Source organism: Epinephelus moara, chromosome 23 (assembly GCF_006386435.1).
Source record: "Epinephelus moara isolate mb chromosome 23, YSFRI_EMoa_1.0, whole genome shotgun sequence".
Lineage (NCBI taxonomy): Eukaryota > Metazoa > Chordata > Actinopteri > Perciformes > Serranidae > Epinephelus > Epinephelus moara.
The window spans coordinates 1193476-1217560 of record NC_065528.1 but is presented as its reverse complement, the minus strand read 5'-3'; the positions used below and the strand labels follow the sequence as shown (position 1 = coordinate 1217560).

At 40.3% G+C, this 24085-nt stretch overlaps 2 protein-coding genes across 2 annotated transcripts in view; both read left to right on the top strand.

Annotated features, from left to right (window-relative positions):
* The window catches only part of LOC126385214 (pleckstrin homology domain-containing family A member 5-like), a 628760-nt gene that overhangs the window by 202645 nt on the left and 402030 nt on the right, over positions 1 to 24085 (top strand). The window lies entirely within an intron of this gene.
* On the top strand, positions 17598 to 22849 carry LOC126384792 (uncharacterized). Its single transcript, XM_050036087.1, has 5 exons — positions 17598 to 17698; positions 20653 to 21636; positions 21762 to 21929; positions 22046 to 22141; positions 22436 to 22849. The coding sequence occupies exons 2-5, from the start codon at positions 20782 to 20784 to the stop codon at positions 22583 to 22585; spliced, it is 1269 nt and encodes a 422-aa protein (XP_049892044.1). The 5' UTR covers positions 17598 to 17698; positions 20653 to 20781; the 3' UTR covers positions 22586 to 22849.

Sequence of the window (24085 nt, the reverse complement as noted above, 5' to 3'; positions counted from 1 at the left end):
CAGTCTCACTCTGTTTCTTTTCTTTTGCCTTTTCTAAGATGACAGATGCTGAATATATACTCCCTATCTGATGCTGTGGCTGTTTGTGGCTGGCTGAGAGGGATGTGAATTTATTAGATTGCAGCTGTGTTAATCAAATCAGGTTGGGTTTCAATTACGCGTGCCAAACGTGCCAAACGGTGCCAATCCCCTTTGATCTGTCATCAGATGTGACGGGCCAGTCGATATAGAGATACATTTATCGTCTCCTCAGCTGTAAAACGCTCACTCTTTCCAGTTGGTAGGTCCGCCATCTAACTAGCTCTTCGCCGTGCGCTCCAATTGCGCCTCTCATAAAGGGAATGAGAGGTGACACTCTGATTGGCTTATGGAATGATACACCCAAAACACACCCATGACTAATTCACAGAGTAAGTCCGACCCTTTTAGACTCTCCGCCATGGCGCACAGTCTGAAAACGCGCTGTCTAACTAGCAAGTGACTGGGACACGCCCATGCGCCGCATGCCGTCCGCCGCCTGCTTTAGACCATCTAAATAGGGCCCTAAATGTTCCCTGTTCTGTAAAAGTCAGAGCATCTTGCCTGTACAGTGAAGAAAAATTAGGTCATGCTGCTCTACAAAATGGACCTGTCAGCACAGGGTTAAAACTGGAGGCAGCCACTCTGGTGATGAATGCTAGGCATGGCTCAAACACACACTCTCACACACATGAAGACAGTCCATCCCCTGTTTTTGGAAGTGTGTGTATGAACACAGCTTCTTCGTTAGCAGAGAAGAACGGAGAATTTAACTCTTCAGTATTTCTTTGTAATTTAGCAGAGATTTGCCAGCTCTGCAGAGCACTCTCTGCAGCCACCTCTCTAAAGCTCATGTGGATAAAGTTAAGCTGCACACCTGAGCTGTTTGGTCCATTTTAACTGAACCCTGGAGCATTTCATAGGATAGTCCGGTTCATTTGGACTGATGCTGTCAATCAAACCGTTGTGTGGACCAACCAACCAACTCTTTCAAAGACCACCTGAAAAGAAGGGTCTCAGTCTGCTTCCAGGTGGACTCTGCAGTTTGTTTGTGGTGAAAGCAAACAAACTAATCACAGGATTTTATGATAGCACATATTTGATTTCCGCATGATTTCAAAAGCTAAACTCTTAATAATTACATACCTTCATTTGGTCATGGACTTTGCACGTCGAGATATGAGGTGCAAGGTACCCTTGCTGCATTGGTTGTTGACGTTCTGGGATGCCATGTCAACTTCAGCCTAATACATGCATTGTCATGCACAGTCTCTTTAAAAATAAATGTACCACATTGTATATAACACTGTGAAGTGACGTCTTTGTCCTTTATTTGGATGGATGTTTTTTTTTTTTTTTTTTGTCCAACAACAAAGGCATATGGTTACATTTAGCCAACACACGCACATTGTTGGGTTTAGAGAAAAAGAACAAGGTTTGGCATTAAAATTCTACAGAAAGTGAACACCAGCCTCCCAGGTGAAAGTCAGTGGTTATTGGACCCATCTGCCACTCCTCCCACCTGCACTACTTGGACTTCCGCCCCTTAACCTACGTTGTTGTCCTGCTGAATTTCCCCTGACACTGCCAGGCGCCATTAAACAATAATGGCGACTGGCTGTGTATTATGCTGATGTGAAAGCATGGCTTATTTCATCTGTGTTTGGTGCTGGTAGTCACTGCTGGTATTTGATGACTTCGGAGTGAGACTGGGTTGCAAGATAATTGGTCAAAAATATTGTTATATTTGATTTTCTCCATATTACCCAGCCATAGTTTGTTACTATACATCTATGCATATCCTGTGCTTGAGACTATCATGAAAAATTAAGCTGGCTTGTTGAAATTAAGAATGGCTTTCACCTTTAATAACTACTTGCCATTTCCAAAATATTAATCTAAAAAGTTGATACTAACTTCCACATGACTTAGTAGGTCTCCTGAGATTTGTAAATTGCTGTTAGGGAAATCAGCTTGCATGCTGTTCTCAGTGACAGGAGGTCTGACAGCTCCATCCCAGCTCCGGAACCATGTAGTGACGTCTTACTCTGATGGGTGACAGATATTCTCCAATGTGTTGCTCTCTCTCTGCTGTGGCTGGAAGAAATCCACACATTGTCACTACACACACACACACACACTACACAACAAACCAGCCAGTGTGGCATTTCACTTAACGCTCTGTTTGTCTTTGTCCTCTCTCTGTCTGTCTTCTTTCTGGTTGTCTCAGCAGTTTTGTCTTTGTCTCCTTGCTTTGTTTTTTACCTCTTTAATTTCTAACTTAGTTTGACCAATGTAAGAAAAAGCAAAGTCTTCTCATTAGTGACATAAATGCTAAATAGTCTTTATATAACAACAACATGCTATGCCTTTTCCCATAATAAAAATATTGAAAATCTATATAATAGAACATTTTAAAACTCAGCTGTCAAATGGCACTAGATGTTAATGGTCTAAGATTTTTACAGGGAGAAGATTTGGGGTTATGGGGGGTGCCATTCATCTCTATAACAAAATCAGAGGGTGTGCAAAATGCTTGAAGTGCCCAAGAATCTGAATTCGTTCTTTTTCATACTGTATCACCACAACCTCTCAGAAATGACATGATCCATGCCGCTGTCCTAAACTGCAAATTATTTCCAGAAAGTAACAACATGTAACTAATATTTCACAGTAAATTACATATTTATTACCTTAAAGGCTACGATTGTGATATTTAACTGTATTCAGAATTTTATTGTGAAATTCATAGAGGTAATTATAGTAATTTTACGGAAGCATACTGCTGAATCACAGTAATCAAATGTACATAAACTCTGAAGTTACAGTTAAATTCAATAATTAATGGAAACATCACAGTTATGTAATGGGATTTAACTGTGAGGTTACTGCTAAATATAGTAATTTTACAGGAGCATACTGCTAAATCACAGTAATCCAGTGTACATAAACTGTGAGGTTACAATTGAATATAGTAATTTTACAGGAGTATACTGCTAAATCACAGTAGCCTACAAGCAAGTTGGAATCCAGAACCCTTTTGCTGCAAGAGGACAGTGCAGTAATGGTGACTAATAAAAGGTTAGTCAAAATAAATCAAGGCCTATCCCTTTACAATAGTTGTTTCATTTTCCTGATGTCCATTTAAGGGTATCACGACAATTCCCTTTGGCCCATTTTAAAATGGGGTCGACATTTGTTTATTTTCACCTCTCAGCAAGAACTTCCAGGCCAAGTCCACAGTACTAGAGCTTAGATAAACTCTTCCAAACTCTAGTCCAGAATCTTTAGGACTAGTAAAAAGATAGACCTCAGAATAGGGTGGAACCTGTGGCTAACTTTAGAATTGAAAATAGTAATTTTACATGAGCATACTGCTAAATCACAGAAATATGCAGGGATAACTACCGTGAAATCACAATATACAGCTTTCATTTCACAACAGTTCACTGTATAAATGATACAGTAAATTACTGTGAAAGTGATGCAACTAGTAGCCAGTAATTTACTATAAATGTACAGTCAAATATTTTACAGTTTCCTTGTGTAAATGCACTTGGTTGTAGGGATACTTGGATAAAAGGACATTAGCTCATGCTCATCAGAAAAGATAACTCTGAAAGACACTTTCCATTTTTCATGAAGAAATATTGCCTTTAATTATTGGTCTAATGGAAACTATATTAATTCACATTTTCTCCCTGCAGTCTTTCAAAAGTTTCGTTAGATAGTTGACAAAGACTCCAGTTATGTCTCTGTTTCTGTCTCTCTCTCTATCCTCTGTCACTCATGTTTAATTCACAACTCAATGGAAATCTCAGTCTCAGTACTCCAGCGGCCTCCCAACTCCAAAGCCTTTCACCGCTACAAAGAGGGAATCTCTTCTGCTTCATCCACACTCCATCATGAAATATTAAAACACTTGTCAAAAGCATGAACCTGCTCTTTCTTCCAGACGTCATCCTCTGTGTGATGGAGTAATCGCTATTACAAAGAATCCCCAAACTCCACATTGTACATGAAACATAGTGGAAAAACTCCTCTTTCTGAGTGTGATAACACAGGATACTGAGGGAAATGTCATTAAGAGAAATACTTTTCTTTAAAATTGTCATTATATACAATTAACTGTTCAATACTAATTGGTAAACATCTCCCTACATTTTTACATTGAACGTAACTACATTTAAGAGTTGTTTTAGATCAGCTGAGAAGATGACAATAAGTCTGTTTTTTTCTTATGATGATGAAACAACCACAGAGCATTGTGGTGTTGGCTTCTGCAGGGCCTGTGCAGGATATAGAGCCTCTGTGGGATCGGTGAGATAGAGGCAGTGACAGATGAGATGCCGTTCATTTCATATATCTTTCACAAGCTTCATTGCTCCAAAGGAGAGAGAATCCAAAAGGACACTGCTGTCAGTGTGTGCAGAAAAGACAGAATGGGGAGCCTCTAAAAAGCCTCAAATTTTGAACAATGGTACAGTACTCAAAACTCAAATTGTGAATATACTCGAACTAACGTCTGTCTGTGCAGTAATATTGTATGGACATTCACTATGTGGCTGTTCATCGTGTCTTTGTTGAGATGCACTCACGTTCCATCCTGCAATGATGGTTTGGTTTCAGCTTCTGTATATAGTACATGTGCATTATTGAAAGTGAAAGGCATTTGGATGTAAACCAAGGTATTAGTTTTGTTTGCTTAAGCTTTAAAATATTTGGCTGTACATTTATGGTAAATTACTGGCTACTAGTTGTATCACTATTACAGTAAGTTACTGTATCATTTTTACAGGAAATTATATTATATTATATTATATTTAGCAGTATACTTCTGTAAAATTACACTATTTAACTGTAACCTCACAGTTAAAGCCCTTTACATTACTGTAATATAACAGTTTCTCCCTGTAAAATCACTGTATTTCACAGTTTATGTACATTGGATTACTGAGTTTTAGCAGCATGTTCCCATTGAATTACTGTATTTCACTGTAATTTTACAGTTAAACTCCAAATATTACTGTGATTTAGCAGTATACACCTGTGTGAATTTCACGAGGATCTCAGGGAGCAGCCAGGGGGAGGAAGGGGTCTGGTTTGGGGACCTCAGAATTGCATCCCTGCTTTTCGCAGATGATGTGGTTCTGTTGGTTCCATCACACCGTGACCTCCAGCATGTACTGGAGCGTTTTGCAGCTGAGTGTGAAGCAGTTGGGATGAGAGTCAGCACCTCCAAGTCTGAGGCCATGGTTCTCTGTTGGAAACCGGTGGATTGCCCTCTCCGGGTTGGGGGAGAGTTACTGCCTCAAGTGAGGGAGTTCAAGTATCTTGGGGTCTTGCTCACAAGTGAGGGTAGAATGGAGCGTGAGATGGATCAGTGGGTCGGTGCGGCTTCTGCAGTGATGCGGGCGCTGCGCCGGTGTGTCGTGGTGAAGAGGAAGCTGAGCCGGAAAGCAAAGCTTTCAATTTACTGGTCCATCTACGTCCCAACCTCATCTATGGTCATGAACTCTGGGTAGTGACCGAAAGAATGAGATCGCGGATACAAGCGGTGGAAATGAGTTTCCTCCGTAGGGTGGCTGGGCTCAGCCTTAGCGATAGGGTGAGGAGCTTGGAGTAGAGCTGCTGCTCCTTCGCGTCCAAAGGGGTCAGTTGAGGTGGTTCGGGCATCTGATCAGGATGCCTCCTGGGCGCCTCCCGCTGGAGGTGTCCCAGGCACGTCCCACTGGTAGGAGGCCCGGGGCAGACCCAGAACACGCTGGAGGGATTACATATCTCGTCTGGCCTGGGAACGCCTTGGGGTCCTCCAGGGGGAGCTGGAAAGTGTTGCTGGGGAGAGGGATGTCTGGGGTGCTTTGCTTGGCCTGCTGCCCCCACGACCCGGCCCCGGATAAGCGGATGAAAATGGATGGAATTTCACGATAAAATTCTGAATATAGATAAATATTAAAGTTGCAGTGTTTAAGGTGATAATAATGTAATTTATTGTGAAATATTACAGGTAGATATTGTAACTCTCTGGAAATAATTTGCAGTGCAGATTTGGAGATATTTGACTCTTCGATTTCTGCCTCCATCACAATATAATGGTGGTGAATAGAGTTTAATTTGAAAAAACAAAATGCCCAAAAGTCCACATCCGTGCTCACAGCTCTGTGAGGTTCTATGAGCTCTGTGATGTGGAGCTCAAAGGGAAACGCTAATGCCAACATGCCGATATAATGTTTGCCATGATCGCCATCTTAGTTGTGTTAACATGCTAGCTGAAGCTGACGTAAATGGTAAATGGACTGCACTTGTATAGGGCTTTTCTAGTCTTCTGACCATTAAAAGTCTTTTTACACTACATGTCACATTCACACACAAATTCATACACAAGTGGCTGAGGCTACCATACAAGGTGCCCCCTGCCACTCAGTAGGGCTGGAAATCACCAGAGGTTCCATGATACGATATTATCATGATACTTGAGTCACGAAACAATATTATTGCAGTTTTAAATGTGTTGCAATATGCTGAGCACTGTGATGAAATATATTGCGATATATCTTGCGATTTTTTTTTTTAATTAATTTATTTTTTTTATATACTTTTTTTTATATAATTAATTAATCCCTGAGAGGAAATTCAATTTTTCACTCTGTTGTCAATTACACACAGGTCTGAACACACACATACACAAACTGGACCTATACATGCACTAAGTGGAGAGATGTCAGAGTGGGCTGCCCATGACAGGTGCTCCGAGCAGTTGGGGGGTTCGGTGCCTTGCTCAGGGGCACCTCGGCAGTGCCCAGGAGGTGAACTGGCACCTCTCCAGCTACCAGTCCACGCTCCATATTTTGGTCCGGACGGGGACTTGAACAGGCGACCCTCCGGTTCCCAACCCAAGCCCCTATGGACTGAGCTACTTACCTGTTTTCAAATGCAAATAATGTCCCAAACAGAAACTTTGTCAATATCTGTATTAAGTTTTTAGTGTGTTCATCTCACTTCAGTATTTTTTATTTTTTTTTTGCATCAAAATGTATGTAATGGACTAAAAGAGCAACTGATTATATTATTCAGGTAGGCTACCCAAAGTTTAATTTGTATTTGTAATATGTCATAATTTTAAAAAATTGATACCTGGCACTGTGTGACAATACAATATCCCCACACAAAAATATCGCAATACTGTTGCAAAATTCACCCATCTCTACTACTCACTAACCAATCATGGTCTCTCACACATATCGATGGAACAGCCATCAGGAGAAATTTAGGGCTCAGTATCTTGTCCAAGGATACATCGACATGCCAACCAGAGGAGCTGGGGATCAAACCACTGATCTTCTGATTAGTGGACCACCTGCTCTACCTCTGAGCCACATCCGTCATTGTGTCATTATGATTCATCCTCTGTCTGTACCGAATTTCATTGCAATCCATAGTAGTAATTATGATATTTTATTCTGAACCCCCCAAAAAATGTTAAACTGCTGGTGGAGATGGATGAAAAGTCAGACATAAGGCTGCATTGTGTGGGGACTTTGATTATCTAAACCCAGACTCCATCCAATAGATGTTGGACCAAAGTGGTGGACAGACCAACCCGCACTGACTTCTTTAAAGCTCTGCTGCTGTAGCTAAAAATCTGGGGCTGTGTTCACAAACATTCTGAGGACACTCATTTAGCCTAAACAATTCTAGCAAAGAGTCCTAGCTTAGGAGTAAATGAGGAAAACCCTAGGCAAAGACAGGACAGAAACATTTACCTTAGTGAGGAGATGTGGTTGATGCTCTTGCGAGGTATGACGCATTCTTTTAACAGATGAGATTGGTTGTCCTTTTGTGAGCCTGCAAGGTGTGGACCCAGTGGAAATGAAATGAACTGCATCACAATTTGAGACTGTGAAAGTTCTGTAGTTGTTAGTGTGACCACTCTGTTGATGGAAGTTGAGACAGACCCAAGTCATCCCTGCTGCACTGTTGCATTTCTTTAGTGGCAAATATCCTAGTGTTGTAATCACTTTCATTTCTGGTGTTACAGCGTTATTGGGTTGGGTAAGAGATGTGAGATTGACCACAAACAGCATCCCTGCACCATCTCATCAGTAGCATGTCATTAACTCACTGCCATCCAGCATTTGGAGTATATTTCTCCTACCACCTCTTTGTCCTTCTGCTATTTTCACTTCTCTAAACTCTTAAGCACCTTAAAAGTCCTCCTCCCTGCTCCAAACAGTTTTTCGCCTCTCTTAAGGACTAAGACGCTCTGCATATAACTATTATCTTTCCCAGAACCTAGTCCTAACTGTAAAGGGAAATTTTTAGAAAACATCGTAATTCTGAGAAATTTCTTAGAATTTTGTCAATAGTGGCAACTCTTTGTACTAGGAAACTTTGTGAATATGGGCCTGAGAGTGATCTTTTGTCAGATAGTCTTTTTTTACATAGCACTTTTTTATATTCATTCATGTTATGCAGCACACATACAAGCCCCTCTGCCCTGAAGGACCCTACAACCTGTGGTGAATTCTGCACATCAGTCAGAGTATGGATATGCAAGTAGTTGTTTGGATATGCATTTTGATCCGGTATTGAACATAGCAGGTATAAATAGAGGCAAAATTTAGAGGAAAACTTTCCACGTTTGCCTATTTTGTTGGCTTTGGTTGTCATTGCTGCTGTCTTTATGCATCACCAATCTTATGGCTTTGTCTTTTTGTCTCAAATCTCAATGCATGATTGGACATCTTGCAAATTACACAGACTAATTTCATTTGAGCAAACAAAAATCTTTTCTGCGCTTAAAAGATGCAGTGATGAACTGATTAGATTTTGGTGAAGGTGAATGGTCAAGGTCACTGTGGCCTCATTTGAGTGTGATATGTCAAGAACACTGAGGTAATTTCCTCAAATTTGGCACTAAACATCTGCTTGCACTCAATGATGAGCTAGTTAGATTTTGGTGGTCAAAGGTCAAGTTCACTGTGAACTCTTTAGTATTATATTTGTGAACACTATATCTTCAGAGGATGATCCATCTAGATTTTGGTGGTCAAAGGTAAAAGGTCAACATCACTGTGGCCTCATCTGCCCTATTCTTGTGAACATGATATCTAAAGAACACTGTGAGTGAATTTCTTCATATTTGGCACAAATGCTGCTTGGACACATGTATGAACTGATGAGATGTTGGTGGTCATAGGTCAAATATCAAGGTCACTGTGACCTTACATCTGTCTGTTCTTCTGAATACGGTATCTCAAGCATACCTTGAGGGAATTTCTTCAAATTTGGCACAAACATTAACTTGGACTTAACAGTTAAGTGATTAGATATTTGTGGTCAGTGGTCAAGGTCACTGTGACCTTACATCTGTCTATTTCTTGCTGCTACCTTGCTTCCTTCTCATTCATGTGAACGTGGTATCTCAAGAACACCATGAGGGAATTTCTTCAAATTTAGCAACTCAGTGGCCTAGTGGTAGAGTTTCCGCCCTGAGACTGGGAGGTCGAAACCCCGGCCAGGTCATACCAAAGACTATAAAAATGGGACCCATTGCCTCCCTGCTTGGCACTCAGCATCAGGGGTTGGAATTCGGGGGTTAGATCACCACATGAGTCCCGAGTGCAGCACTGCTGCTGCTCACCGCTCCCTCAGGGGATGGGTCAAATGCAGAGAACAAATTTCACATACTCAGGTGTGTGACAGTCAGTGGAACTTTACCTTTACCTTTACCTTATAAACATCCACTTGGACTCAACAATGAACTGACTAGATTTTGGTGGTCAAAGATAAAAGGTCAAGGTCACTGTGGCCGTGTTTGTGTTATTCTTGTGAACACGATATCTCGACAACACCGTGAGAGAATTTCTTTATATTTGGCAGAAACATCTGCTTGGACACAATGAAGTGATTGGATTTTGGTGGTAAAAGTTGAAGGTCACTGCAGCCTTGATTGTCTTATTCATGTGAACGTGATATCTTAAGAGTACTGTGAGGGAATTTTTTCATATTTAGCAAAAACGTCCACTTGGACTCAAGGATGAACTGATTCGATTTTGGTGGTCAAAGGTCACTGTGACCCCTTTAGTATTGTTCTTGTAAACACGACATCATTAGAACACCTTAAAGCTGCAGTAGAAAGCCTGAAAACGGTTGATTTTTGAGTCTCATCTGAGTTAGGTTTCGTTCGCCCCTCCTACCAGACGAGCACGCGAGTATTTTATCCTACTTGGTTCTATTTCTCCCTCTCTGGGAGCCTCGGCTCTCCCTCACCACACAGCAGCTCGCCCCATCCCTCCCTCGCGGACCCGCACATACTCCCAAGCCTTGGCTCTCCCTCACCGCGCAGCAGCCCGCCCCACACATACCCCCTCCCTCTCCGCAGAGAGCCCTCGGGTCCGCTCCCACGGCCGACCCTTGCGCCCTCCGGCCGGGCCCGGCCCCACGTCACCCTTCCCCTCCCTCCGGGGCTCCGGGGAACCGAGTTCTGTCTGCCTTTTTTTGGGTTGTTTAGCCTGGTGCACTGTTCGCCATTGCCGCTTGCTCTCCCCTTCTGCTGGCGGCATGGGAACGCGCATATGCAGTAGAACAGCCAATACGAACGCAGTGGTGTGAGCTGACCTTTGATTGGTTGATGCACATCTGCACGATACTGATTCTTTAGAGGCTGAACACAGAGCCATGGTGAGGTGCAGAAACCTATTGTTTGTCTTAGACCATTTGATTTACATTATGCTTAGAGGATATTATAAAATTTTTACTCAATCATACCAAAACAATGTTGCCTACTGGAGCTTTAAGGAAATTTATTCAAATTTGGTGCAAACGTCCACTTGGACTCGAGGATGAACTCATGATAATATGGTCGTTAAAGAACAAGATAACTGTGGCCTCACAAAACATGTTTTCGTCCATAACTTAACATAAATTCATACATCAATTATAAGAAAATTTCACACAAATGTCAAATAGGATAAAATGATGAAGTGATAACATTTTGACAAGAACTCAGGAACACAAGGGGAGACATTTGGTCAGATACTGAAATGGTGAAACTAATCTTAGGTGTCCACCTTGAAACTGTGGTGATTGTATAGATCTTTTGTGCTTTTGGGGGGAAATGTGTGTGAAGCATCCACCTTTTAGAATTTGTTACTTTTTTTGCAGCAACATCCATATTTGAAACATTGTCTTCTGTCATGGCTACACATGAGTATGGACAGACATAGATGTAAACTGTAACTGAAACTTGACTGGTTTGCAGAGGCATACAACCATCAGGTGGTACTTCTAGTTTTGAGATTTAGAACAGGCATAGTTTTACAAGCTGCAAAGCATTATTGGTCATATTGCTCCAGTTTTTAGCCAGAGTGACTTATAATGATAGTGTCAATTCTCAGATAATGATTACAGACAGGCAGTAAGGGGAGCAGGGGTCAAAGCCTCAGTTACAGTCTGGCTATCCATTACTGTGTGCGCTGAATAACCTCTAATGGTCTGGTGTCAGACCTCTCTTGAATGTGTAAAAGCAAGTCCTCATTACAGTCAGGTCATGGTGGAAATCATAGACATTAACATGAGACATTTGACCACAAAATAATTCAGCAAATGGAGCCATTTTCTGCAGGCAGGGATTGGTAGCAGCATGTTAATTCTGTTGAGGTCATTAATCAGAGCTCTTGCTGTGTGTCCTGTTCCCTTCTTGTTCTCACTAAAGACTTATGTAGAAGTTCATAATACAAGACACTGAGAGCAACTGAGAGCTTTAATCCAGGGTCTCATTTGTGTACGTATGTATGTATGTATGTATGACACTGTGTGGTATGCTGTGCATATTGTGTGGTATCAGATGCCGTATAGCATTATGTGCCATGCAGCGTGCGGGGCATACATGTGCATGTCACGTGAGACTCCTATATATGTATATGATGTGTCTGTATCTGATGTTGTGTAATCCTTTTGTGTTAATTGTGGATTGTGTATTTTGTTGTGTTTCATGTTTTATGTTAGAGGACTACAGATGGAAATTAGCCTTTAGCTAAATCCGGTGCAAACATCTCTTTGTTTTGTAAACAACTAATGTACGTGCACGCTGTCCTTTTTATAAACTAAATAAACTAAAACTAAACATTCATCCACACTGAAATGAACTGACTTAATTTTCACCTGAAGTGATGTTTTTTTTTTTTTGTGCTGGATTTGGAAAGATGTATTTTATACTGAGCAGCTACTTTTTTTGGCCACACGGAGTAATGTTATGGTGTTTTTAAAGGCGCTGTATGTAAGAATGTGGCCAAAACGGTTACTGCACTCAAATTCAAAATACTGCCGCGAGTCGNAACAGGCCAAAACACAAATTCAAAACATAAACATGATTTGCGGACCGTAAAAAAATGTTTTAAATGCTAATATTCTGGCTGTACTATTGTTGTCGGTGAGATCAGTATGTTATATGAACATTATTCCTTAGTCTCTGTGACATATTAGGAGGATTTTACGACTATTTGCTCTAGATTTCTTACATATAGCTCCTTTAAGTAATGTAATCATGAAGTCATTAGTTCCCTGAAAAGACTAAACCAGATATACAACATGATAAATGAATGAATGTATGAAATAGTCAAATAATTAATTCATTCATTCATTCATTCATTTCCATAACTGCTTATCCTGTTGGGGGTCGCAGGGGGGCTTGAGCCTATCCCAGAGACAGACAGTCATTCATGCTCACATTCACACCTACGGGCAATTTAGAGTCACCAATTATCAAATTATTAATATTTTCATTAAACTTAATGCATACATAATTGGAAGAAAAGGCACAAAGAAATACATTAAACCCCTCCATATCTATCTATCCATCCATCCATTTTTATTCGCTTATCTGAGGCTGGGTCACTGGGGCAGTAGGCTGAGCAAAGCACCCCAGACATCCCTCTCCCCAGCAACACTTTCCAGCTCCCCCTGGAGGACCCCAAGGCGTTCCCAGGCCAGACGAGATATGTAATACCTCCAGAGTGTGCTGGGTCTACCCCAGGGCCTCCTACCAGCTGGATGTGCCCAGAACACCTCTAACAGGAGGTGCCCAGGAGGCATCCTTGTCAGATGCCTGAACCATCTCCACTGGCCCCTTTCACAAAAAAGGAGCAGCAGCTCTACTCTGAGCTCCCCCTGGATGTCTGAGCTCCTCCACTTACGGAGGAAACTCATTTTGGCCACTTGTATCTGCAGTCTCATTATTTCGGTCACTACCCAAAGCTCATGACCTTAGGTGAGGGTTGGGTTGTAGATGGACCAGTAACTCGAAAGCTTTGCCTTCTGGCTCAGGTCCCTCTTCACCATGACGGTCCAGTGCAGTGCAGACGCCGCACCAAGCCACCTATCTCTTAAAAATGTAATACAGAAATATTTTACCACAGTATTATTTTTTTTTTTTTTATAACTGTCACATCAATATTTATTTTATATAATGATAGGCATCAATATACAGTAAAATGTTCCAAAAGTTTGGTGAACATTTGTATGGAAGCATAGTGTTGAATGATGTTTTAACATAGACCAACTTACCAGCCCGAAAATTAAGAATAAGCAATTAATTAAATGTGAAGGAAAGAAGATGAGTTTTGAGTTTGGATTTTAAGGCCTCACTAGACTGTATGATATCAGCAGGGAGGTTAATCAAAAGGAAGGGGCCATGATAGGAAGAGGCCCTTTGGCCTGGTGACTTCTTTTGTAATTCTGGGGACATACAGGAGCCCTGTATTCTGAGAATAGAGAGTCTGGTTGGAGTATAAGGTTCAAAGGGACCAGGCAGATAAGAGAGGGACATGCCCATTTACAATTTTATGGGTCATCAAACGCACCTTAAAGTCTTATCTGAGATGGATAGATAGCAAATGAAGGGAGGCTAAAACTAGTGTACTAGTTTTTAGAAAAGGATTTGAGCTGCAGTGTTCTGAACTTTTTGAAGACTTCTAGTACTGACATGGGGCAAGCCAGACAGACATACAATGTAAACCAATTTTATACCCCTTAAGATACATTATTATCATTATTATTATTATGTGAATGAATACCATTGTTGTTGTTTATTTTGTGGACTGAAGTGGGGTACAATGCATTATGGCTAAGTAATGAACATTCAGAATTCACTTGTATGTTATTTAATTTAATTGTGAACTGTCATGCTCAGTGATTGAGTAGGACCAATGACCAGCATCTCAGTTTGTCCTGTTTTGCCCTTTAAAGTCCACACTCTTTGCATCTTTTATGTACTTGGAGGAAGAATCACCAAAACCTTTTTTTTTCTCTCGATATATGCCTCTACCAAATGGTTTTCTAGATATTTACATTACAGTTCTTTGAAAACATCTCAGTTCAGTCAGGAACACTTTTGTCAAAGAAAACTTTATTTCCATTTGCAGTATTATAGTTGGCGATATGGCTCTGTTCTGGGGCCCCTCTGCCTTTCCTCGGGCCTACGCAGAAAGCCTCTTCCATGTGCCTACGTGGAAAGCCTAGGGCAGGGAGAGCAGCAGCAAAGACCCCCTGGGAACAGAACAGAGCCAGCATCAATGACAAACAAAAATGACATTGATAAGTCAGATACAGCATGAAAAAAAGGAGCGGGATGGAGATGGGTTGCTAAGCGGCTTGCAGAGGAAGCAGCAACAGTAAGCAGGCAAGAGCAGTTTAAATAGGGTGCCCTAAATAAGATTTGCCAATTGGTTGCATAGAAAGGAATCATGTGATCTGTCAGCTGACTCCCTTTCATCAGCCAGCTGCTCCATCGGTTGATTGGCTGTTTGAGACCAACTGATGTAGCTGAGGTGTGAGCTGAGCTTGACATCCTGTCCTGCCTGAACTAACGCTGTGCTCAATTAATGGTGGAAAATTGTACAGATTTTTTTTTTTTTCCGTCAAATATATAATGGAATAACATTAATTATATAGTAAATATTCATCCTTTATTTTTTATTCCATAAAGACTGTAAATTGCTACTTTTAACATAGAATTTTGGATGAGCATGGTTTTAGATAGTGAAAAAGTGTACTTGCAAAGTTATGTCAACATATATGCAATGGATAACATTAAATGTATCATTTAACAACAATGAATGATCACATTTTTTGCAGCAAATACTCAGTTTTAATGACATTAGCTTAGCTTCACTACCTTTACCACATTTTTTTAATTATTTGACTTCATCAGACTTTTATTTTTTGTATTAAGTTACATAAATCTGTTTAGTAAGACCTCTAAAACTATAACATATCAGAAAAATATGCCTACCTTTGAAAATCCCGCCACACAGAGCCCTCATTTCTGGGATTTCTGGGAACAGCTAGTGGATATATATTTCTTTTTTAGCAAAACATGCTTAAACCAAATGCTAAGGATAAATTCAACACATTTTTCATTAAGAAATAGTGACTCAAAATGTGCTCTGTCAAACGGCTGAGCAGAACCTGAAAGGGTTAAAACCAAAAAATCACTTGACACCCAGTCTTTTACAGCACACAAGCAGGTCTCTAATTTAATAATTTGAAAATGATCATCCACTTTAATAGGCATATACAACTGTGTATCATCAGTGCAGTTGTAGAAATAAATTCCATGACTGTATATAAACTAAGCACCAAAAGTAAGGAAATTTATGTTTGGTAGAATATTTCTTTGTTGTAACGATGCTTCTTGGTAATAAATCTTACACCGTTGGGAAGCCTTTTTATTTCCCTTTTAAAAGGTGCCACATTTGTAAGGAAAATGCATTTGTGGGATGCAGAGCTGATTATACAGTATGGGTTGCTCCCATGAAAAATTTGCCAAATCTTCTATGCTGTTGGCTCTTGTTTGGTGTTGTTGGGTGGAATTGGATTATTGAAGTCTGAAGAAACAAGATATTGGAAAATTAAAAAAAATTATTCATTTAACAAACAAGAGCCTCAGTAGTGTGTGGAAGAACCACACACAGCCACAACAGCCTGGCACCTCCTCCTCATGCTGGTCACCAGCTCGGTCACACACTGCTGTGGGATGGCATCCCATTCTTCAACCAGCATTTGTCGCAAGTCAGCCAATGTGGTTGGGTTGGTCACTCTGGCACGAACAGCGCACCCAAGCTGATCCAACAAGTGTTCAATGGGGTTGAGGTCAGGACTGCTGGCTGGCCATTCCAACTCCCAAATTCTGGAGGTAGTCTCTGATAAACCCCGCTCTGTGGGGGCAAGCATTGTCCCCACAGAGACATGGTGATATGGGATTGCCACTGGTTGCAGAATTTCATCTTGATATCTCTCTGCATTGAGATTGCCTCCAATGATGACAAGCCTTCTTTTTCAAAGCCTTTTGAGGGAGATGCCGCCCCACACCATCACACTGCCTCCACCAAAAGATGTTACTCTATCGGTGCAGCAATCAGCAAAGCGTCAATTAAATTATCTTTTTTTATTTTCCTTGGTATTTTTGTCAGGTACACGATGATGATTGTTGGGTAACATGTATGTTGATTTTGCTTAATGTCAAGTCTCTGTGTGATCATGTGACAAGATGATGAGCGGTAGCTACACTGTAAACCCGAACAGTACTACAAACTCATAAGTATTGCGGGCAATTAAATCAGAGTCGGTGAAAAGTTCACCCAACACTGAAACATTAAGTATTCTTCTATATTTTTAACGAATTATGTCGTTTTGATCTCACAGAGGTCAGTATGTCTGAGTGAACACCATCATTTAACTTGTAACGTCTAAGTTAACAGACGTACGTGAGGGGACGTGACGTCTGACGTCACTACGCCTCACCGTTCAGGGCACGTATCAAGAAAATTCAAGATGGCTGGACCATAGCGAGCGATGCGACGGAATGAACGAAGGGGGAAAAACATTCAAATTAATCGAAAAACCTGTTAACAACGCACATTTTTTCGCCGTGCTGTTGCAAAAATCGTGTTATCGTCTATATTTTGCATTCTGGGACCCGGACTTCAGGATTTGAAAGTTTGCCGTGCAAACCGGTAAGTACAAAAGTTCCAAAAATGTCAGTTATTCTTTGTCAGACGCTGTGAATATGTATGACGAAGTTACATGTTACGATATTACACACATTTATAGCTGGTTTAAACTAAAGCTAACTTAGCAGTTATCTTTAGTGTCGTTACATTACTATGTTGCTACTTCGTTACTGTCGTTAACATTAATTCAGGCCTAGCGCCGTGGAAAGCGCCGTTCTGTGCGATTAAAAATCTGCCGAGGACATGTCTCATAAATCTTGGTGAAATGTTTTCATAAATACAGTTGCTGCATATTTGAAAGTTTATTTTCTAATCGAATTTCTAATCGTCATTGCAAAAAAATATATGTGGTGAGTGAGTCTAAGGGAGTTGCCCTCGCTGATAAGGAACTGACAAAATAACACATGTACTATAATCATTTATGTATTTAAGCAACTTTACATTGTTTGTGCTCTCTGTTATGTGTTATAGTCCCATAGAACGAAACACCAGTGTCACCTGATATCACCAGTTTGTCATTCTCCCTAGTAAGGAGCAACAGTGTTGGTGGGTAAAGTAATTGTGTACTAAAAACACCATTTGATTATGGCATTCATCATGATTTGGAAATGACATTTGTTTAATCTGTCCCTGCAGGATTTGTGTGACCTCTTCTACAGCAGTTCAAGGTATGTTTTAAATCTGCAGATCTCTGTATAAGAAGTGAAATTATGAACTATTGACAAAATAGATCAAGAATAAGTAAAATTATCCTGACTAACTGCAAATCCATCTGAAGTTGGATTGTAGTTGTCTATGCTGATATTGCCTGAATGTTTGTTTACAAAAAAAGTTTCAATTATAGGGAGCAGGAGTAAATGGATTGGAAGTGCAAGTTGTGCTCTGTATCCTTGGATACTCGTGCAAAGTTATTTAGGCATTATCGATTGCACCATAGCCACTACTCAAGAGTCAGCCCTCTACCCTGTCTCTACAGTGACTGCATTTGTACTTTCCAGTCATTTAATGCAGTTAAAGCTCATTTGTCACGGTCTCATAGTGATACAGGCAGAGTATATGTGACTGATGGATCGCATTCAGGAAGGGCATTTTTTACATGTCCCTTGTGTGGCTTTCGGCAGCCATTTTCTGAGGAATCACTATTTTCTCATTTTAGGACTCATTTAAGAAATCACGAGGTGGTAGTATGCCCATACAGTAACTGCAGTTACAGCACAAATGGGTACTCATCTTTCAATGCACACAAAAGCAGAAACCATGCAGGCAGTTCAGATTTTGATATGAATATTATATGTTCGGAAAATAATGGTATGCCAGTCACACCTGCTGGTGAAAATGTTGGGGAGGGACCTGCTCAGTATGAGAGCACAGACACCTTTGACCCTGTTGAGGTAGAGAGTCAGTGTGACACAGACACTTTAAGAGCACAGCTGCACCAAAATTTAGCATCACTATTCTTAAAGATGAAAACAATTCTTCATGTGTCTGACCTGGCAACTCAGGATATAGTGGAGCATCTGACACAAATATTTTCTCTGTCCCAGCCTCTTGTCAAGCAATCTATTAGAGAAGTCTTACAACATCATGACATCTCTGCTAGTGAAAATACTCTAGATGAGGTAGTTACTGCTGTTCTGGAAAGCAACATTCTTGTAAACGCCACAGCTAAAGGTAGAGAGTTATCTTCAACCAAAAGAAGGAAAACATTTGCAGAGAAAAACTACCCTGTGGTGAAGCCTGTAGAGTATGTGCTAGAGCCAGGACACACAGTAGTCCATGTTCCTATTCTTGACATGATTCAGAAAATGTTCAAACATACAGACATTCTGGACGAAATTCTAGAAACAAAGATGTCACAGAAAGGTCATTTTATGAGCCACCAAGATGGCTCCTACTACAAAGAGAATGAATTATTCTCTACCTCAGATGATCTAAAGCTACCACTCCTTTTGTACATTGATGATCTTGAAATAGCAAACCCACTTGGAACATCACGGAAAGTCCATAAACTATGTTCAGTCTACTGGGTATTTGCTGATCTGCCGAGTAAATATAGATCATCATTGCATGTGCTTCAGTTAGCAGCCTTATGTAAGGTGTCTGACGTTCAGAGGGTTGGCTACGAAAGATTGTTTGGTCCTCTGTTACGAGATATCCAAACTCTGAAGCAAGACGGTGTATTTATTGAGTCCATTGGTAAAGCAGTAAAAGGCACAGTCTTGTATGTCGTGGCTGATAATCTTGCAGCTCATGCATTAGCAGGATTTACAAAGTGTTTCAGAGCTCAATATTTTTGCAGATTCTGCACAGCTACCAAAGACCAAATTCAGGCTCATGATGTTGGGGGTGGAGAATTCAGTCTGAGGACAAAAGCCAGTCATGATGTTGATGCTGTACTGCATAGGGATAGTCAGGGTCAGAGTGGTGTTCAGGGAGACTGTGTTCTGAGTCAGGGTCTACAGTATTTTCATACAGTCACAGGTTTCCCACCAGATGTCCTGCACAATCTTCTTGAGGGCATTGTGCCTGTAGAGCTTGCCCTGTGTATTGGGAAAATGATCCATCATAAATACTTTGCCCTGGAGTGTTTGAACAGAAAAATCGTGTCATTCCCATACAAGCACACAGACAAGGTTGACAGACCTCAGCCTATCCCAAAGACCTTCACTGTGAAGAAAACGATTCGTGGCAATGGCCATGAAAATGCTACTTTGCTCAGACTACTGCCATTGATTATTGGTAGTAAAGTTCCAGAGCAGGATGGAGCATGGACAGTACTCATGGATTTGAAAGAGGTAGTAGAGCTGATGCTTTGCCCAGTGTTTACAGACGAATCCATCCAGTATTTGCAGATGAAGATACAGGACCATAGACACATGCTGCAGGAAGTTTTTCCTGATATCATACTCAGACCAAAGCATCACTACACTGAGCATTACCCTGACCTCATACATTGTTTTGGACCTCTTGTCCACTTGTGGACAATGAGATTTGAGGGAAAACACCTCTTTTTCAAGCGTGTAGTACATGACACACAAAACTTCAAGAATGTTTTAAAAACACTAGCAAACAGACACCAACACATGCTGGCATACCATCTCAGTGCCCCATCCTTCTTCAAACCTCACCAGCAGACATCAAGTGTCTCATCTGTGATGGTATCGGGGCTTCCTGATGTTGCAAAGGCATATGTTGAACACATGACAGACAGCAGCATGATTTACCGCACATCAGGTGTCAATGTTGATGGAACTGATTATGGTGTGGAGATGTTTGTGTCTGTGGGACAGGAGGGAGGATTGCCTCAGTTTTGCAAAATTGAACAGATTCTCCTTGTCGATAACCAAATTGTCTTTCTTTGCAAGAGACACACATCATATTACATTGAACATCTGCGATCTTATGAACTTTCACCAGGGAACTTGACTGTCCACACTTTCAATGACACATTGCCTCTCTCTGCATACAAAACAGATGGAAGACTGCTCTTAACACCAAAACGGTTCATATTACTACACTGAAATTTCAGCTCATCTAAGGGGAACAGCTAATGACTTTGTTCTAAGATGATTCTTAATCACAATCAAACTAACTCCATTTACCGTGTTTGTTTTAATTACAGTACATCAACACGTGTCAAGATATGACTACTCCCCAGAAATTTGTGCTCCGTGTATGTGTTGCAACAGATGTTGCCATGAAGCTCATTCTAACCGAGCGACCACAGTGAGTAGAAGACCTCAAGAATATAATGAAAGAGAAGTTTAAGCCAAGGCTGGACTGTGACTTTACCCTTCAGTATGAGGATCCTGACTTCAATGGACAGCTCAGTGTTCTTATGGATATTCAGGAGCTCTCTGAGAAAGGCACATTGAAAGTGGTGAGATCTGAAAGTGATGCATCCTCCACTGGAAGCTCTGATACCGACATACTCCCACATGTAAATTTAAGACAGCGTCAGAAGAACTGGCCAGATTGTTTCCCTGTGCCAACTTTCTCGTATGAAGTGGAGCATGTACTTGCACAGGGAAATGCTGCCTTTGAAAGTTCAGGGACGACACTGAAATTAACAAGAGCCCAAAAACACAATATCCTGGAAAACATGGCTGAAACAATGTACAACTTCAAGCCATATCCACATGACAAGGAAGTGGGTATGGCTGCTGAAGCTCTAATAACAGCTCATCCATGCCTCAGAGAACATGGAACTAAGAGTGGATGGTATGGATGGAAGGTTGCCTTAAAGTTCAAGATGGGGAATTATCGAACTAAGTTGGCCAGATCTGGTTGTGTGGAGGTCTCCATCAATGCAGGCAAGAGGAGTCAAACCAACCCTGAGAATGATTATCCCCATTCTAACATCAAAAGAGCCAGAAGAGCTGAGGTGAATTACCTTCCCAACTTCCCCAGGGGAGAGAATCAGGCAACGTTGGAGGAAATGAGAGTACAAATCATACAAGAGACTGAAAAGACTGAAAGAGACCAGATACTGATAGAAAAGCTCATGCACACAACCTTTGCCCTTCGCCGCCAACACATTGTTGAAGGGAGTCCACAGGTGAGGGAATTCTTGGAGAACTGGCCGGCCTTACAAATGCAGTCACAGGTAAATAAATAGTGTTACTTTAATTAATAATAGTAAAAAAAAAAATTTGATATTTAACATTTCATGTAAAAAATTATTTGACAACTCCACGTTATTTTTACACCTAAGTATTTGTATGTGTGCAGGTGTTTGCTGAGTTCCATCGCATCACAAATGTGAATCCACGCAACCAGTTTTACTGTAAGCTTGACCGATACACACCAAAACTAGTTGCATTGTATCGGCAGAAGGCCTCACGGACGGGGAAGACAGCAGAGGCGCTGAGAGAGATCCTGAAAATTTATGACTTGGAAGTAAGTTTGTAATAGTTTTGTGATGCCTAGATAGCTATATTATGCCAGGGACACAGACTGTGTGTGTTGGCAAAATATTTCTATAATGATCATTATATATTTTATTTTCAATCTAGGAACAACATGATGTCAACATGAGACGCACCCTGGCCCTTCGTGCCCTTCCAGTCTATCTCCGTGAGGATGACACAGAGTTCTTCAAAACCTGTAATGTAAGTGTGAATATTTTGTACAGTGGTGCCACTCAGTCAAATATATTTACAAAAATGAACAGAGAACCCTGCCATTGTTTGTATTTAGTTTAATTTTCATTGTATCTCAATACAGTGCTCAAATTTGATGTTTGATTTTTACATTACTATTTTGTTTTGTTGTTTTCTGGGTTTGTAATACATTCTAAGTATTCATAGTAAAAATAAATAATATATTTTGGCTTTACAAACAAGGATTGTGTCACATCTTTCTGGATTTGTCCTTATAATTGATTTTTTTTTTGAGTTTTGCAGGGTGAAGATGAGCTGGACACTGCTGAAACTCCTTTGGCGCTCCTGTCTGTGGTCCCTGACACTACTGGTGCCATCCACTTCAGCCCTGAGAGCATTTCTATTGTGATTGAGGATGAAGTTGTTGTGAGTGAGCTTCCCATGGTTGGCTGATGCATTTGTACTGTTGTTTGGTTTAATCTATGCATTGCATTTAGATTACCCAAAGAAACTCACTCACACATTCACATTTATTCAGAAACTGCTCATGTGTCTCGATGATAACAAACCACTGAAACCGTGCCTACTGACCCTAAAAAATGACTTGTTGAAAGAGTAAACAAGCTGAGAAATTTGAGTGCAGGCACCCATAAATGTGATCCATATCCAGTATTGTTTCCTTAACAAGCACAGGTACTTTAACAACCATGGTGTATTGTAGGATGTTCTTAAGACACAGATAATGTCTGTTCAAATGTTAAAAGCACTTCTGTCCAGGCACATGCCCAGTTGGCTTTTTATAAGCTTAAAATGAGAGGTATATTTTTTGTTCACTTTATTTTGTTGTACTGCCTCATCTACCTCACTCATCAGTATGCCCTGATGGCTAATTGCAATTGAATTTGTATTTATTTATTTATTTTTCATTGTATTTTCTTTATGTATTTATTTTATTGCATTCTGTTTTATTTGGTATATTTTAGATATTTTTGTTGCTACTTTTATAAGATATGCATGGGCATTTTTTTTTAAAACAGTGCAGAGAAGGGAAAGTTTGTTCATCCCCAAGGATTCAAAATTCAGGCTGCTAAAATGTATTTAAAAGAACTGTTCAGAGTTTGACTCCAGGTGTTGCACTTTTATGTTATGTGACATTTCATGCTTTTATTAAGCCCGATATATTGTTCTTCAAAGAAAAAAAAAAAAAACAATTGTTAATGCCTTTTTAAAAGGTATGCTGTTTCATACTTTGATAAAAAAAAAACTTGAATACTGATTGGAACAAAGTCAAGAAGCTTTTATTGCATGAATGATGTTTCTCTTGCACAATCATTCATACATGATTACAGACTACAGCTACATGTACACAACTATATCTGCACAACTGAATTTGCACCATTACATTTGTTTGCATGGCTTTGGGGAGGGGGGCACCTCTTTTGAGTGGCGAGCAGCTGGACCCCTGGTCCATAGCAGTTGTTTTGGTTTTGATCATTACAAACTGAAAACAGGGAGTCTTGTACATTTTAAATTGGCAAGTGGTAAATATTTTGACTGATTTTCTGAGTATTTGAGTTCACTAAAGTGTAATATTTTTATTAGATACTATTGATGTAATAATTTGTGTACAATTAATCTTTTTGACTATGTAATTTAATTTTAATAAGCATCATTCAATCAAATCACTTCAGTATGAAGAAAATTAAAATATTAAGTTAAGAGAAATTAAAAAATTTATATTGAATTTAAAATATAGATTATGTCAACTGAACGCATACATTTTAAGTATAATGTAACTCGAAAAATGTATTAGCATAACTTTAAAGTTCTTATGTAATCGGTTACAAATTTTTTTTTGAGTATTCTGAACTTGTTCGGGTTTACAGTGTAGTTCAGTCCAGACCACTGTAGGCAAAGAAAACTTTTTGATGTATTATATTATATTTGGTGGTA

Bases quoted from the DNA above. Each gene is read 5' to 3' on its own strand.
- LOC126384792 (XM_050036087.1), top strand. From the start codon at position 20,782: ATGAAAGAGAAGTTTAAGCCAAGGCTGGACTGTGACTTTACCCTTCAG. The intron at 21,637-21,761 runs GTAAATAAATAG...GTATGTGTGCAG, and splicing joins CCTTACAAATGCAGTCACAG to GTGTTTGCTGAGTTCCATCG. The intron at 22,142-22,435 runs GTAAGTGTGAAT...TGAGTTTTGCAG, and splicing joins AGTTCTTCAAAACCTGTAAT to GGTGAAGATGAGCTGGACAC.